The sequence below is a fragment of the Mauremys mutica genome, chromosome 3, assembly GCF_020497125.1.
Source record: "Mauremys mutica isolate MM-2020 ecotype Southern chromosome 3, ASM2049712v1, whole genome shotgun sequence".
In the NCBI taxonomy this organism is placed as follows: Eukaryota; Metazoa; Chordata; order Testudines; family Geoemydidae; genus Mauremys; species Mauremys mutica.
In genome coordinates, this window is record NC_059074.1 from 192,456,927 (window position 1) to 192,474,983 (window position 18,057).

The window sequence follows — 18,057 nt, forward strand, 5'->3', positions numbered from 1 at the left end:
CCTCTCCTAATGGGAGATTCATAAGATAAGGTAGCCAATGCTCACTTGACTGCACCAGGGTAGGAATTAGTCAGGAACTGCCGTTTGTACTAGACCTAATACTCAGTTAATGATGTGGCAGTGGAACTAGATTTAAAAGTCTCGTCAATTAAACTAGCTCCCCTCACTTGAAAAGGGCTCCCGCCCGATTTGGAAGGGTAAAAATACCTCCACTGAATTAATCCAGTCCCCCACCCCTGCCCCACCCCTGCCCATTCTCTTTGTCGTGTGTGACCCGGTATTGTTGTGTCTGGGCTAGATTGTTTTCCCAGGGTTAATCACCGTCCTCCAGGGAAGCTGGAGATACGTGGGTGTCCTTAATACGGTGCCTGGATCCTCTCTGGAGTCCTTTCCAGCACTAGGGAAGCTGAGCACACGCAGACTGTGTGTGTAGACGTGGTACAAAGAGCACCAGCTACTCGCACGCTTTGCAGTCTGGAAGGGGCCCGCTCTGCCTTCAGGGAATCACAATCCCGGCGCGGAGCCGTTCCCTTTGCTTCCCCAGCTCCGCTCCGGTTTCACTCCCCCTCCCCGTGCCGTTCCCGATCTCCTGCCGCGCCGGCGGCTGCTTGCCGGCCCCTCCCGCAGTAAAAGTGGATTACGGCGGGTGCAATCAGGGCCGGCTTAATTCCCTGGAAACGGGCTGAAATGTGACCAGCTGCAAATGGGATCCGGCTGGGAGAAGGGGAGGGGGGGAGCCTCAGCGCAGAGGCTCCCCCCCCCTCCATTAGAAAAATTCATCAGCTGCTTTTGGGAAGGGCTGGGCTGGCTCGGGTCTGACGCGGCCCCTCCTCTTCCTCCTGCTCTCTCCTCTTCCTCCTGCTCTCTCCCTCCATCCCTCGCTCCAGTCCCGGGCAGCCGCGCAGCCCCCGCTGGGACACCATGGGCGAGATCCCCAAGCTGGTGAAAATCAACGTCTCCCTGAGAATCCAGCCGAACGACGGGCCGGTCTATTTCAAGGTGGACGGGCAGCGCTTCGACCAGAACAGGACCATCAAATTCCTGACAGGGGCCAAGTACACGGTCGAGGTGGTGCTGAAGCCGGGGGTCGTGCATGCCACGTAAGTGCACCGCACTGCGGGTCTGTCGCTGCTCCCGGCCTCCCTCCCCTGCCCACGGGCTATTTTTAGAAGCTAATATTTTTTCCTGGCAAGCGGACAGCGCAGGATTTCCATTGTTCCTCCCCACACACACCCCTTACTTGGAGGGCCCTGTGTCTGGGTGGGGCACTTCCGTCCCCGGCTGCTACCTCAGCATCCTGCCTTTGTAATTACAGTGGATCTCTGCAAAGGGTGTGTGTGTGTATAATTACAATGGATCGCTGCAAAGGGTGTGTGTGTGTAATTAGTGGATCACTGCAAAGCCTGTGTGTGTAATTACAGTGGATCTCTGCAAAGGGTGTGTGTGTGTGTATAATTACAATGGATCGCTGCAAAGGCTGTGTGTGTGTGTGTATAATTACAATGGATCGCTGCAAAGGCTGTGTGTGTAATTACAGTGGATCTCTGCAAAGGGTATGTGTGTGTGTGTATAATTACAATGGATCGCTGCAAAGGCTGTGTGTGTATAATTACAATGGATCGCTGCAAAGGTTGTGTGTGTGTGTGTGTGTAATTAGTGGATCACTGCAAAGCCTGTGTGTGTAATTACAGTGGATCGCTGCAAAGGGTGTGTGTGTGTGTGTAATTAGTGGATCACTGCAAAGCCTCTCTGTGTGTGTGTGTGTAATTACAATGGATCGCTGCAAACGGTGTGTGTGTGTGTGTTTTCTTTCCAAAGAGATACATCTTCCTTCCTTAGATAGGGAAGGAGAATTCCCACCCCACCCCCACGGAGAAGCTTCCTGGAGATCAGTTCAATTGAAGCCTCCCAGGCTTGCACCAGTTCTCCCTCATGGGTTTTTCCCGGTGTTTGATCTGGAAGGAGAAGCGGTTCTACTAGCTCTGCAATCTTTTGGCTCGGCAATGGGGGAGGGATGGGAAGGAAGAAGGGATGTGTGTTGGGGACTGGGGGGTGGGCGCTGCCTCTGGCTGGACAAGCAGGGCTATCTAGGAAAAGCAATCCTCACGCTGGAAAGCCCATTCAAATGGCTAACACCCAGCTGTAATAAGTCAAACCTTCGCCTTTGAATTATACTCAATGTCTCTTCTCCAGGTTACTACTGAGCCTGCCAAATCAGGCACCATCAGCCAAAATGAGTCAGCAGCACAATTTTTTTATTCTTCTTATTAAGAATGCCATAAAACAGGCCTCTGCAGAGACAGCAGGGTATGAGCATTTCTGTGCTTTCCTGCATGGAATATAATCTGTGTAAAAACCCATGAGTGACCCCACTCCTCCCAGACTGTATGTGTGCAATGTCTGGGCACTCCACCTTCATGTTGATTTCATCAGATTGGGTGATAAAGCAAGTGTCCAGGGTTTGTGTTTGTAATTGTTTTGGGGACAAGGGTTGTTTCAAACTGCTTCAGGCCTGTCTATTTCAGGACTATGGGTATAGGAGGAGTGAACATCCTCCTGGAAGAGAAATCAAGAGATGCCCAGGTCGTCTGTTACACGGGAATCTACGATACAGAAGGAGTGCCTCACACCAAAAGTGGGCAAAGACAGCCCCTTCAGGTCAACATACAGGTACCATCCCTCTGAGCATGGACAGCACATGCTGGACACTATAGCACATACAGAGGCAAGGGAGATAATGGAGTCAAGAACTGAATGAGATCTGGGGAGGGTGAGATTCTGGCAGCTGGTAAATGGGAAAACATAGAAAGGATTCATTGTTGTAAATCTCAGTCATTGTTTATTTTAAAGTGTAGACTTTAAGATGTTGCATATAATATCCTTGCAAAGCGTGAAAGAGGCCAGAGCAGAACCACACACTGAAATCACTATTACTTTAACCACAGCAACCCCGGTGACATTCAACCTGCAAGTCTCACTGAGAAGTACTGCAGAGGGATGACCTTACCCGACCCCCTGCATTGCTCAATTCACTGAGCTGCTCCTGAGTTAGACAAAGTCCCCCCTAACTTAACAAATCATGTTTCAAATAGCATGCCTCACCTTCCCTCTGTGTTCCATGTGGACACTGGTATAACAAATACTCATTTGTTTTTAAGGAAAATCAATTTTCTTCTTCTAAGTAATTCTCACATCCACAGAGAGGACCCAGTCCCTCCACCTACTGAGGTCAATGGGGTTCTCGCCTTGCACTCATATTCTTAGGTGCCAGTGCTGAAAACATTTATGCACTGGCTTAACTTTATCGCCTTTCTCCCTCTGAAGCCAATGGAACTACAAAAAAACAAAATTAAGCATGTGCTTATGTGACTGCAGGATGGGGGCTTTATTTTGCTATTCTGGGCCCAGTTGTGCTGCCCTTACATTTTGCATAGCTAAAGGCTGTGAGACTGGATGCCTAGATGTAAACAACTTGAGTCAAAATAATGTATTCCTTGAGAGGCTTTATATTTCAGGTAATATCTTACTAGTATATAAAATACAGACTTGTAAATATTTTGCCACTCCTATAAAGCAATTGTTAAAGTTTGGCAAAGTTGTGAGCAATTAATTAAACACAGGGTCTAATAATGGAAAGTGTTGGGCAACATAGCTCAGTGGTTTGAGCATTGGCCTGCTAAACCCAGGGTTGTGAGTTCAATCCTTGAGGGGGCCGCTTAGGGATCTGGGGCAAAAATTGGTCCTGCTAGTGAAGGCAGGGGGCTGGATTGGATGACCTTTCAAGGTCCCTTCCAGTTCTAGGAGATTGGTACATCTCCAATTATTACCTTTAAACCTTGATAATAGGTGGTGTTACCAGCCCCACCAATATTATCCAGGTACAGTGACATAAAAAGACTAGGGGAAGGAGTGCTATTATGCATGTTGTAATTGTTTCAACACCAAATACAGTCATGTTAAACTTCTAAAGACCATATATGAAGAGTTTGCTGTGATCACATACTAACATTTTATAGTCCCAGTAGTGCAAATGGAAAATCACCATTAACAGTTATAATGGCAGGTTATGGAATGTGGTAGTAGACACTTCCATCTCAGGCTTAGTCTCAGGTTTTTTTGCTCAGACTGAAATTTGCTAAGAAATTGGGGGCAGGGGACGAAGAAATGTCATTTAAAGATTTTGGGAAACCTTGAGGTCTGACCAGCCTAATTGCTAAATATTCTTGTTCACACATCTATGGGGATCTGACAATGCTCCATAACTTCCTTCCCTAGCTAGGCACTGTTCCCAAAGGGGCCTTTCACCTGACCAACAATTTCCAGATGAAGAATTTGGGGCAGGAGACCATATATATGGCTTTGGAATGGTCTGAATAGATCACTTCTGAATCTTTCAAAGCACTCCTTCCTCTGGCTGCAAAGGGTACATGTGTTGTAAGCAGCTAAGCAGAATTCAACCAATAGGTCTCCAACAACATTGCTTCCTAGCTGTAATATTTTATTGTGCATAGGAAAAAATCCCACTGAGGCATCCTGTCACTTCTGCATTTGGGGTAAAGCAGCACGCTTCAAAGTTGATAGACTATTAAGCTATTGCCAAGCTAACATTATTGCAAATCAGAAGCCAACTTCATTCCTTAAGGATATCGAGTTACTACTACCATTAATGAGTATGGAAGTGAGTATGCTAATGATTTTAAGCCTCTTCCCACACCCAGTGTGAACTAGATGTTTCCTGAAGCCTGAGCTAACTCAGAATCAATGGAGTGCTTGTGCAGTAAATAAAAATCCATACACTATTCCTCCTAAAGAACCTGGCTGAGTGCTTATTAAACCTTTCACATGACTTTTTTGAGTTCACCTTTGTTTTAAAAGGAAAACTGCAAAGGACTGTAAAATGTCCAACTACTTGCTCAGATGGATGAGAAGACTGAGCCCCTAAGAGTTAATTAAATGTGAAATAATGAAGATGGGAGCAGGTATACTGTCAGTTTAATGTAGGAAGATCAGAGAAGCAGTAGATTTCCACAGGTCTCTTCAGAAAAAGTTCTATATGGTTTCTAGATGTTTGTGTGGTGGAGCCATCTTGGTGTTCACTGTCTACCTCTAAAAAGATGGAGGGCAGAACCTTAGCTGGAATAAATTGCCATAGCTCCATGGACACCTGCTGAGGATCTGGCCCAGAGTGTTAAATTTCTGCTCTTCTCTGTACTTCACTGCAGCTCTGCCCTTGCTATCCTGATGTGTGTTCAGGCTACATTTTCTGTTGCACTTATTACTATGGTGGAACCCCTGCGGATAGGGATTGCCCTGTCAATTCATGTCAATAATGATTGAAATGTTTTCAAAGAGGTTTTAAATATTGATTTGTGATTACCTTGAAAATCTGTTTAGAGGAATTTATATTTAAATATAGACACACATTTGATATATGTAGTCATCTAAAGAGTAAAATCTTTCCATTTGTGGTATATAGGTACCGACTCAAAGACATCACTTATCAGAGCACCGTACTAAATTAAGTAGATTCCCATTTAAATTTTTAAGACTTCAAGTATTTTTTTTATTTACTAGTGCGAGATACTAAAAAGATTGAGTAATTTAAGAATCCTGCCACCACTGTAAATAGTTTACACATAAATACAACATGTGTAACTTAACATCAGAGGTCTATATCCTAACTTGATACCTCCTTATAATGAGAGGTAATAGTAGATACATTTTTATTTTCCTGGGTAATTTCATTAGCCTTTAAGTGCTTTGTACCATATTCATCACTGCAACATACCACTGCCTGTTTAATATGAGACTTTGCCCATGAAAAGCAAATGCCCAGCATAATTTTGGAATTCTGAGAATGTATTTTCTTTTCAAAGATATAAGATTAATATGCAAGATTATTTTCTGTACAAGTTACAAAGGCAATGTCCATTAAATTCCATCAGTAGGTGTAGCAGTCATGTTCTGCTGTGTCCCCTTAGAGAATGTGCAGAAAATGATGCTTTCAAAGAATCAAACTTCACCGAATAAAGTGTCTCCATTCTGCTAGCCATGAAATTTTTACTCCCACAGCACCTCCGTGAGCCCTGAAAATCCAGTAGTTTATTTTTCCTTTGGACATATTTTAACAAACCCATAGGCGGCCCAGGCTTCTGAAGGCTGATTTTTGATACTGAAATGAAGCAACAACATTTGTTCAAACAGCAGCTTTAGAATCAAATGCTGAGGTACTGTGAAGTCAATGGGATTTGAAATTGGTAAGCAGCTATTCAACACCTCTCAGGATTTGGTCTTAAGAGCTCAGTCTTTCAAATGTGGGTACTTAAATCTGTATTTAGGCTTCTAAGTATTCAGTATAGGTATCTAAACACAGAATTAGGTGTTTTAAGCAACTAAATGCCAATTTAAGGTGTGTAGATCTTTAAGAGATTTAGGCACTTAACTTTAGACAGTCCAATCTGAAAACTAGTTTGTGTCCGTTTGCCTGCTTAAGCAGTATATAGAGCCCAATTTATATGTCTAGGTTTTAGAAATTGGCTCTCTTGTATACAGCTTTAATTCCTTTCCCGCCTTCCGACCCCCACCCTTTTTTATCCCTGTGTGCATGGTTATCCTGCTCTTCCAATTCTACAGCAGACAAGTCATGTTCTGATGCACCCTAGGAAAGGAAGATACCTTGTAAGGGATTAATCCTAGAGTCCTTACTGCAAGCTAAACTTTAATTGAAAGCAGTCAATTTTGCTTGAATAAAGAGCAGGACTGGGCCTCAAGTCATAAGCTAGTCTTAAAATAGCATTAGAATGGGTAAAAGCCAGAAAATTCCTCGTAATTTATCAGCCAAGATAACCTTTTTCAGAACAGGTAACAAGAAGTTATTTCTTGAGCACAATATATCGAATTTCAGTTATGTGACTTCGTAAACTCTTGTTAATTGTTGGTAGCTGGCATAGAATCATAGAACCATACGATTAGAAAGGACCACAAGGATCATCTAGTCTAACCCTCTGCCAAGGATTTGTTATGTCTAAACCATCCAAGACAGATGGCTACCCAGTCTCTCTTTAAAAACCTCCAGTGAAGGAGCTTCCAAAACTTCCCTAGGCTGTCTGTTCCATTGTCCTGCTGTTCGGAAGTTGTTCCTGAGATTTAATCTAAATCTGCTGTGCTGTAATTTGAACCCATTGCCTCTTGTCCTGCCAACTGTGGCAAGAGAGAACAACTTTTCTCCATCTTTTTTATGGCAGCCTTTCACGTATTTAAAGACCACTATCACATCCCCCCTTAATCGCCGCTTTTTTAAACATACCCAGTTCCTCCAGCCTTTGCTCATATGGCTTGCATTCCATCCCTTTCATCATCTTTGTTGCTTGCTTCTGCATCCTTTCCAGTTTCTCTACATCCTTTCTATACAGTGGTGACCAAAATTGACACCGTACTCCACATGAGGCCTAATCAGTGCAGAGTAGAGAGGTACTATCACCTCCCATGACTTGCATGCTCTGCCTCTGTTAATGCAACCCAAAATTGCAAAATGCAACCCAAAATTTAATAGGATTTGGTTTAGTTAGGCCTTTGTATCAGCAATCTTATTTCTGCATCTTCAGGATCCTAGGAAGGCATTTATTTATGTAGATGTTCTTCTGGTTCTTGAACACTCGGTTATGCCTTGTACCTAGAAACCTGTGAGCTATTTTACCATGCAGCTATATTTTTAGCAGAGTATCCATTAGGGAAGCTCTCATTGGCAGAGCAATGAGGAAGTGAACTGGAAGCCAGATGTGACGGGGTTGGGACTCACCACCGTGGCGCCTCCCGCTGGTCACTCTGGGAATTAGCTCAGTCCTTGGCAGGATGCTCACTGCTGGTGGTGTCCTGTCCGTCATCTCACCCTCAGTTGGTGTGTGGACCCATGTTGCTCCCCGCTCGGCGGCATCCTCTTCAGGCCACTGCCCTCTGGCAGTGCTCCCTAGTCCATCCTCACCCCCTTCCGGGGTGGGGGGGTTAACAGCAGTCTCTCTCTACTCCCCAGCCACAGTGGTCAACCACACCTCAAAGTCTAACCCCTTGTGTCAGGGGTCTGGTGCAGCCCACTATCACCACATCCACTGGCTGGGTGTTCGTGGAAGGGGGGGACCCAGGCCTGCCCTCTACACTGGGTCTTGACCCAGGGACCCTTTGGTGGCAGCCTTCCTGCCCTCCTTCTCTCCCTTTGTGTGCCTCTCTCCCTGGGCCACTTCCCTTTCGGCCCCTTTGCACCGGTTGGGCCCTTCCCTCAGGGCCTGCAGCCTGGCAGGTAGTGGGCTGGAGTTCCCTTCTGCTTCCCCCAAGCCTGCCCAGCGCTGTGCTGTCCCAGGTGCTGGTCTCCTCACTCAAGAGACAGACCTTCTTCTCTGAAGATCTGGGAGAGACTGCCTGTGGCCCTCCTGGACAGCCTTTATATAGAGCCAAGCTGAGCCCTGACTGGCTGTCTCCAATCTTAGCTGTGATTGGCTCCCAGTAAGCCCTTTCCTTATTGGCTGCCAGCCTGCACAGCTGCTCTGGCCTACTCTAGCCCCCTCTCACATGGGGGTGGAGCAGCTGCCCCACCACACCAGAGCACTAAAGGAATGATTCTGAGGTCTTCACGCACCATTTGACAATGACGGTAACCCTGGGGAGTTGTTGGCTCCAGTGCCCCAGAAGCCCCCTCCTTGTTGCATTGAGGAGCAGAGGTTTTGATCTGTAGGGTGCTCTGCTTATGCCCTCACCATGGGAAAGGTCTATGGGAGGTCATTTGTTAACACACACCTGGGAGGGGCTGAGGATGCTCGTGCTGGAGGCCCAGCACTCTGTGTGCTCAGGCAGCAATGGTTCTAATAGGAGGTGGTAATGGCAGCAAGTAGCTTCAAAAGAGAATCTGGTATCCTCTCCTGGATGCCCAAGGATAGATCTCTGTTCCTTTACCATTGCATTCCAAGATGCATGGGACTGGCCTGTATGGAAGGGCAAGTCCTCAAATCACCTAGAAGGTGACTAAGGGTTTCAGAGTGCAGGGACCATGTTCCAGACAGTGCTCCGACACCATGGAGCTATGTAATGCAATATTGATAGGGGGCTGGTCAGCTTACAACAACCCCCCCCATAACAAATAGCCATTAAAAAAACTCATTGCGCCCAACTTCAGAGGGATTGAGGGAATAACTAACTACTGAGCCCTGTAGCACATAGATGGGTGATTGCATAAAGAACTATGGCACATACCTGCAAGAGAGGGAAAGGACCTTCTGATTCTAAGTTTCCTTTAGTTACCACTACTAACCATGCAGTCCTGGAGAGTCCCTAGGTGGTGGAACTGGTGTAATTCTTCTGCAGGATGGTGGGACTTTAGGAGAACCATGTAGAGATTGCTCAGCCACCTAGATGGTGCTGCCTGTGCTCAGGGATTGGGTTGGGGCACAGCATGGCCAAAATGTCCACAGATCATCCTATCCTTCCCCAGGAATCCCACAGTGGGGCTGCATTAACATCATAGGGACTATTCGGGGTAGCTCTGTAGTCTGGGTTGGGGGGAAGGCTTCTTTTCCTTGTACATCTCTCCAGTCCAGCTTTTCTATACAGTTTATATGAATTCGATACCCCCATCACTTATTTCCTGGCCTAGCCAATCTAATCCTATCAACAGTATTACAACTGACTTTTTTTCTCCAAGGAAGTTCACAGACACCCCCCCACCGCCATTCTCTGCTCCCCCAAATACACATGCAAACTCCTTTAGTGCATTGCACAAGGCCCTACATCAGATTAACTATCCTCTCAGATGAGGATGGCTGACACTTCCCTCCACTAGCAATGCCATTCCTGGGTTGGTAAGTGGGCTTCCTTGAGCAGCAGGTGGTAGTCCTTTTCCCCAGGGCTAAGCACAGTGCTTACACAGCACTCTCAGCCTCTACTGCTTTGGGTTACAAGTGGCCCCCAGACTGGGTAGCTGAAACCATGTCCGTTCCTTGAGAATGAACGCAGCCATGGGGGAGAGTGCGGGAGAACTGCTACAGTAACTTCAGATTCTTGGGAACTGTTTTCTGTGACTTCCTGTAACGGTGCAGATATGAAGGCGACACCCACAACTGAAGTCCGATTGTCAAAAGAACTCAGGACCCAGTAGCTCCCATTATGCTCATAACTAAATTCTAATTATCAATGAGCATTGCTGGGTGCAGAGTTCTTCTGAAAAGATGTCCCTTCCGCAGCGACAAGGTGGGTGAGGTAATAAATGTGTCCCTTAGGTTAGGCAGTGGCAGCTTACTAACTGCACAGAAGGCAGAAGCAAAATAACTGCCCAACTGGGAAATAAGCTGTAATCGGTCAGGTGTAGACACTGACGCTCCTGCTTCTTCAGGCCAGCTGAAAGAGTCATTCTGAAAAGGGATTTACATGATGACTTTCCAGTGGTGAATACAGTATGTGGATGATCAAAGGTCAGCTCCTGAATGTATGATTGCAATGAAAACAGTCACATGGAGAAGAGTCATTATTAAAATGAGCAATAGGAATATTTTTAAAGGAACAATAAAAACATAGTAATACTTATTCCATTGCAGTAGTACTGACTTCAGTGGTTAGTCTCCTGCAAATAGAACATACACCAATATAACGTGCTGTTGAGCCTAGAGCTGGCGTGTACAAACCCTCATACCCACAGTTCAAAGACAACCTCCAAGGTCATTTGTGCTGGTGAAAATCTGCAGGACCTCAGTTGAAGTGGAGTAACTTCCACATTTATACAAGTGCAATTAAAATGACAATCTATCCTTGTACCTCTCATGCGAGCATATTCTGCTGTTATACTACCTCGTTATCTCTAGCCTGCTTCTTGCTTGCTTATATATACCTGCCCCTGGAAATTTCCACTACATGCATCCGACGAAGTGGGTATTGACCCACGAAAGCTCATGCTCCCAAACGTCTGTTAGTCTATAAGGTGCCACAAGACTCTTTGCTGCTTTTACAGATCCAGACTAACACGGCTACCCCTCTGATACCTGCTGTTATACTGGTGTCTTGCAATAGGTTGAGGGGGAAACATGAGATATTTCATACTGTTGGAATTCCAAGTTGTTATTACTGTAGCCCCATTCATTTCTAAATTACATGTTTAAAGTAATGTTAGTTCATAGACAAACGCCAAGTCCAATACAACTTGAAATCTTAATTCTCTTTCATTGTAATAGAACTTAGCCAATCACTCATACTTTGCTATCTCCTAAGCAACCACTGGAATATATTTTGCTATCTCCTAGCTTCTGTCATTTGTCCCTAAATTATGATTCAATAGCACATTACAATGAGCAGTGATTATAGCAAAATGTAAGTGGGAGCCTCTCTCACTCTTGTTTGGTATAAAAATGTGGAATAGAAGCCAAGGGAAGTCTACACATAGCATAGTAACAGCTCGCATAGTAATAACTTGCATTAATCTACAGATTGAATGGCACTGCAAATGAAAAAATAAGGTAACACTCGAGACTGCAGGCAAAGCAAAAACGAGGAAGTTCATTACGGTTAATTCTGTGTACAGATCAAAGTACACAGGTAACCCACTAACCTCAGATCTCAGGGCAAGCACAGTACATTGCACAATGCTGGAAAACCACGTCTCATATGTTGGCGATATATATTTCACACAATATGTATTTGGCATAATCACCTGCTTTCATCACCTCACCAGGTGTTGCACGATCCTCATTGAAAGCATTATGAACCTGATTCTCCACTGCCTTGCCCCCAGCAGTTACTTGCACTTATAGAAAGTGGGTATAAAATGGTACCTGGTCAGAATGGTATCATTTTCACTCGCCTTGCACAAGTACTAATGAGTGGCAGAGGGGCAAGGCAGGGGAGAATCAGGCCCTGTATGTACTATTAATTATGCTTAGGCACTAAAGAGTGCATGAAGGATACTATGGCAACCTTGAAAGATCTTTGATTTTGCTACTTTGGGAATAACCCTTACATCAGTGTTTCACACGTGCTGTTTAGTTGGAGGGCACATTGCATTGAGGAGGAGGGGAAAAAATTGAGCTGCTTACTAACAACTTTATTCCCTGTCCTTCGCAGTTTAGTGACATCGGCACTTTTGAGACAGTCTGGCAAGTCAAATTCTATGACTACCACAAACGAAATCATTGCCAATGGGGAAACGCCTTTGGTAGCATCGAGTATGAATGCAAACCCAATGAGACACGCAGTCTTATGTGGATCAACAAAGAGATGTTCCACTGAAGATGAGCAAAGTGGACACTGCTGGACAATCTTTTTTTTTAAAAAATCTACCTTTAAACCAGCACGAAGCCTTAACAAAGGCATACTATACAGTTGCTTTGTCCCACGTGGTACAAATAACATGCTAAATTATACATACAGTGGGTGACATTAAACCTTGACACTTGCTACTCACAGTACTTAAACTTATAATGGCATCTGCAGTATTCTTCATCCTTGCAGAAGGGAATTCTGCAGGCACCTTGGTAAAGTAAACACTGTGATGCCAACAAGATGTGGATAATACCCGCTAAACAGTATCACCAGATGTGATACCCTTGGTGAAATACCTTGCATTAGTAAAATTCAGATCCAACTTCATATTAGTGATGATTTCTGTATTTATATTTGTGTTGTCCCTAAAACATGCTCCATTGTGCAGTTTGTCTATGTCTTGTCATGGTAGACAGCAGAAGTGCAAGTTCTGGATGTTTGGACATGGGCTACTGCACTGTTGAAGTTGCATTTTCATATTGAGAGACTTGGACATACTGAGTCTCTCTGTTCTGTTAATGTTGTAAAATATGCTGTGACTAGCTTTCCTCTTTTGTGAAATTTGGTGAAATGTCACTGTTTTGCTCTGTTCCCCAGTTTCTGAAGTGATTTTTTAAAAACCAAGAGATACCATGAAAACCATTAGCATAACAAAACATACCGAAAAGCAATAAATCCGTGGTCTTAAAGGCATAATTGCACATCTATTGATGTTGCTGATACATATCTTTAGAGCATGTACACTGCTCTAACAAAATATAATGGTCACACCTAATGTTCTCTGAGTTCATCGAGATAATCAGTTCCAGTGGGAGTCTCAATTTTTTAAGACTAGGAATATTGCTCAAACCAGTAGAATCTTTCAAAAGAAATGAATTTTTTGAGGTGTGATCACAGTACTGTACTAAAACCTCCAGACTTTCATATCAGCCAGAAATACTCATCTCTGAAGAAGGGCCCAGATCCTGCAAATGCTCACGCATGTGACAGCAAAAGGACAGTTAAGTTGTAAGTAAAGTGCATCAGTGCACACTTGTGCATGAGTGTTGCAGGATCATGGCTTAAGGTGCTAAACATGTAATTTCCAATGTTTACAGCTGAGAGGCAAAGGGGAACGTAGATTCAGATTTCTTCTTTCAATAAATAAAGCAGGTAAATTACTATACTGTCCCACCTTCAGTCTCTGCTGGGTTAAGTTCTCTCTCTGGTATATTAGTTGTTCCTGTAACCCTTTGTGAATAATTTTTAAATCATGTCTGTAAATTGTAATCACAACTTTTGACCTTTTTAATAAAGGACTTGGAAACAATCTATATTTTTTCTGAGCATGTGCCCTCTAATTGGCATCTCTTACTTTTGACTTTAAAGTTGAGTATAGGAAGATGAAGGCCAAGATTTTCAAAAGTGACTAGTGATTTTAGGCACCCACCCTGAAACATCTTTGTAAAGGGCCTGACTTAGAGGGTTGGTTTTAACATGTTCTGAAAGTCAGGCCCCTTTAAAGTGTCTCAAGTTGGGTGCCAAAAATCACTAGTCACTATTGAGAAATTCTGACCCCAGCTGCTAGAACCCAGGCAGCTAGGATTGTCTTAGTAGTATGTACAGATACAGATTCTATATGAAGTTCATAAACAGAAGACAGAATTTGTCACCACCACGTTGTGACATTACCCAAGGTACAATTTTTACTGATGAACAGCTTTTTCCCCTCAGTTCTCCACCCTGGGGTGCTTTTTACACTGCTACCACTCATGGTCTGCTCACACACAGCCTCCAACATATAAATTATTCCCAGTTACAGTGTATGAGTGCTATAGCCAACCACTGATGAATTACACTGCAGAGCAACATCAGCAAATTCCCAGTCCCATACTTTCCCCCAGAAATGTATGTCTTGTAGTGCCGAGCTCTCTCCTGGAGTATACAAGCTCATGTAAAGTCTGTCATTTTATTAATAGAAAATGATATGAACAAATCCTGTTATCCCAAATGAAGTTTCCCAAATACTTCAATCCAAACACACTGGTTTAGATAAAACAGTAAAACAAGCTTATTAACTACAAAAGATAGATTTTAAGTGACTACAAGGGGTAACAAGGCATGAAAGTCAGAACTGATTACAAGAAAATAAAAGATGCAACTAATGCCTAATTTAACAAGTTAATTGAATTCAAAGAAAAAATCTCTTTCACCACGTTTTAGAAGTTTTACTGGCTGAATGTCTCTCAGTCAAGATCCCTCCCCCAGTCCAATGTTGCTTCCTTTGTTCGTCAAGTGTTGTTGGTGCCATGGGTAGAGAGAAAATGAGGAATCAATTGGAGCATCTGCTCTTCTTTCTTATAGGTCTTTCTTTTCTTTGAGAATCATCTCCAGCTGAGGTTCAAAAGACTGAAAGTATGTGTGGACGGGGAATCCCTAGCTCTTTCTTTGTTATAATGTAGGTTTTCACCTCGCATCTTTTCTTGCCAAAGAATGGTTACTGTCCATTTGATTTTGTTGATTTTGTTGACACCTGGCTGAGGCGTTGCTAGCCTTTTGTCTCTAGAGTTTGTGACTGCTCTCCAGACATGGAATATACCTTAGTAATATCATACAGTAGAGTCTTATAACTTTACATACAATGTTGCAACACATAGTTCACCAGGACAATAATGATCAGCAAATTATGAGTTTTCAAATGATACCTTACAAGGCATACTTTGTACAAAATTGATCATAGTCCTGTAAAAAGGGTGAACATAGGGGTACAGACTGTCACACAAATAATATGAGCAAGCCTAAATTAAGGACAAATCAAAAAGAGACATGGAAAATGTGTCAGAGAGAAGGCTTTGGATTCTTTGACCATGGGATGGTGTTCCAAGAAGAAGAAGTGCTAGGTAGAGACGGGTGCCACTTAATGAAGAGAGGGAAGAGCATCTTCACAAGCAGGCTGGCTAATCTAGTAAGGCTTTAAACTAGGTTCACCAGGGGAAGGAGACCAAAGCCCTGAGGTAAGTGGGGAAATGGGATGCCAGGAGGAAGCACGAGCAGGAAAGCACAAGAGGGGAGGACTCCTGCCTCATATTGAGAAAGCAGGACGATCAGCGAGTTATCTTAAGTGCCTATACACAAATGCAAGAAGCCTGGGAAACAAGCAGGGAGAACTGGAAGTCCTGGCACAGTCAAGGAACTATGATGTGATTGGAATAACAGAGACCTGGTGGGATAACTCACATGGCTGGATTACTGTCATGGATGGATATAAACTGTTCAGGAAGGACAGGCAGGGCAGAAAAGGTGGGGGAGTTGCATTGTATGTAAGAGAGCAGTATGACTGCTCAGAGCTCCGGTATGATACTGCAGAAAAACCTGAGAGTCTCTGGATTAAGTTTAGAAGTGTGAGCAACAAGGGTGATGTCGTGGTGGGAGTCTGCTATAGACCACGAGACCAGGGGGATGAGGTGGACGAGGCTTTCTTCCGGCAACTAACAGAAGTTACTAGATCGCAGGCCCTGGTTCTCATGGGAGACTTTAATCACCCTGTAGCAGGGTGCTGGTGCACAAGCACCTAATTAGCCCCTGCTCAGCCAGCCTCAATCAGGGGAAATAGATTGGGGCTGGGGAGAAGGCTGGTGCCTGGCCTCAGGAACTGGCTGCACCTGTGGGCCTGCTCAGAGGAGAGCTATAAAGGCTGGCTGGCAGCCAGTGCAAAGGGGGATTGGCCAGGGAAGGGGTAGTCTCCAGAGAGAAGGGAGAACCCCTGTAAAGAGGAGACCAAAGCCTTGTAAACTTTGTATATAGTGTTGCTGGCGGTGGGTACTAGATATAAATAAAAACCACGGGTGCTGCAAAAGAGAAGCCTGAAGGTGCTTTATTAAAGGAGCCCAGAGCAGCGGGAAGGCAGGCCAGGAAAGGACCCGGTTACACATGGGGGCTTGTCCGGGAATCCTCTATCCGCGCCATAGACACAGAGTGGCAGCCTGAGCATGGAAGGCACCCTGCAATGGCTCGCAGAGCAGCAGACCGAACTAGGGAAGACACTACAGTCTTTCAAGGAGTCCCACCAGGTGGAGCGGCAGGCCCTCCTCACCTGGCAAACTGAGCAACAGAAAGCCCTCCAGGATTTCATCAAGGAGCAGTCGGCGGTACAGCAGCAGCTCCTCCAGCGTTTGGTGAGTCCTGTTGTGGTGGGGGATGGTGCCCGGACTCCAGGCCTTAGCCTGTGTAAGATGGCCCCCGCCGATGACCCCGATGCCTTTTTGGGCACCTTTGAGCGGGTGGCCCTGGGAGCCGGATGGGATCGGAGCACCTGGGCCCTACGGCTCGGCCCTTATCTCACCGGGGAGGCACAGGCCGTGTACATGGCCCTGACAGAGACCCAAGCCAGGGATTATGAGGCGGTAAAAGCGGCCATCTTAGATCGCCTTGGGTTGTCGGCCGAGAAGTACTGGCAGAAGCTTAGGGCAGCCCGATGGACAGGGCGTGTACGACCCCGGGCCTTTGCACAAAGACTAATGGACTGGGCAACCCGGTGGTTGAGGCCCGATGCCCACACTGTGGGCCAGATAGTGGACCAAGTGGTCCTGGAATAGTTCCTGCAGGGCCTCCCTGACAGTGTGCAGGTGTGGGTGTGGCGACATCAGCCGGCCACGCTGGAAGCGGCCGTGCAAAGGACCGAAGAGTACGCAGAGGCAGACTTCCCGGTGGGGGGGCACCGAGTCCTGCGAGGCCCAGAAGGGAGCAGGAAACCCCGGGAGCACAGCGGGGGGAAACCGCCGGACCGGCGACGGGAGGAGCCCAAGGGGACCCCTAGCCGCCCGGGGCAGTTCGTGTGCTGGCGATGTGGTCAGCCGGGACACAAAAGTCGGGACTGCCCGGTGATGGAGTGCGGAGCGGCGGACTTTTGTGGATGGACTAGGACTGGGGCAGGGGAAAGGAGGCGTGGGTTGGCCACCATCCCGGTGCAGGTAGGGAGAAGGGCCCAGAGGGGTCTGGTGGACACGGCCTCCGCCCACTCCTTTGTACAGCGGCGAGTAGTAAAGCCGCACTGGCTTATCCCTGGGGGATGGATGTGGGTTGACTGCATCCATGGGGATAGAAAATGTTGTCCCGTGGCCCAGGTACCCCTAGAAGTAGATGGGCAGTTTACCTGGAAACGGGTGGGGGTAATTGAAGGGTTAGCGTACCCCGTGGTCCTAGGGCAGGACTGGCGCTTTCCCCTGAAGGGAAAGGCGGCCGGGGGGAAGCAACCCAGGAGGAGGAGAAAAAGAACCCTAGAAAGGGAGAGCAAGGCCCCGGCGGAGGTGAATCAGGAGCAAAGGAAGGCCCCACAACCTCCGGGGGGGAAGCGTAGGACAGCCTAGACAACAAAGCCAGGAGAATAAGCAAGAGAGTATGTCTGAGGAGCCCAGGGAGCTCCCCGGGCAGGGGGAGGGAGCCCTCGGGGATGTAGAAGACGTTCTGCAGAGGGAGGACCAGCAACAAAGGGACAGAGAACCTGGACCAGAGGAAGGGGGCTGACTCAGGGCAGTGGGCTCTGAGCTATCACCCCCGCTGGAAAGGGAAGGGCAGCCTCTGGCGCGGCCAGCCCAGCCCTGTGAATGGTGTGAGGACCGCTGGGTAAGCGTAGACCGGTGGGGTGCCTCACCCCCGATCGAATGTGCCTTTTGCGGCTGGGGAGTGCAAACACCCCAAGGGGTGGTTCCAGGGGACCCCTCGGCTGGGAAGGGGGCGCAACAACCGAATAAGATCCCGGGCCGTGGAAGACGAGGCCGAGGGAGGCCG

The 18,057-nt window shown here is 46.3% G+C and overlaps 1 protein-coding gene across 1 annotated transcript; it reads left to right on the top strand.

Moving 5' to 3' along the window:
- Positions 1–764: 764 nt before the first annotated feature.
- CNRIP1 (cannabinoid receptor interacting protein 1) lies at positions 765–13,583 on the top strand. The gene is made up of 3 exons (XM_045008568.1): positions 765–1,100; positions 2,526–2,670; positions 12,094–13,583. The coding sequence occupies exons 1-3, from the start codon at positions 922–924 to the stop codon at positions 12,256–12,258; spliced, it is 489 nt and encodes a 162-aa protein (XP_044864503.1). The 5' UTR covers positions 765–921; the 3' UTR covers positions 12,259–13,583.
- The last annotated feature ends 4,474 nt before the right edge of the window (positions 13,584–18,057 follow it).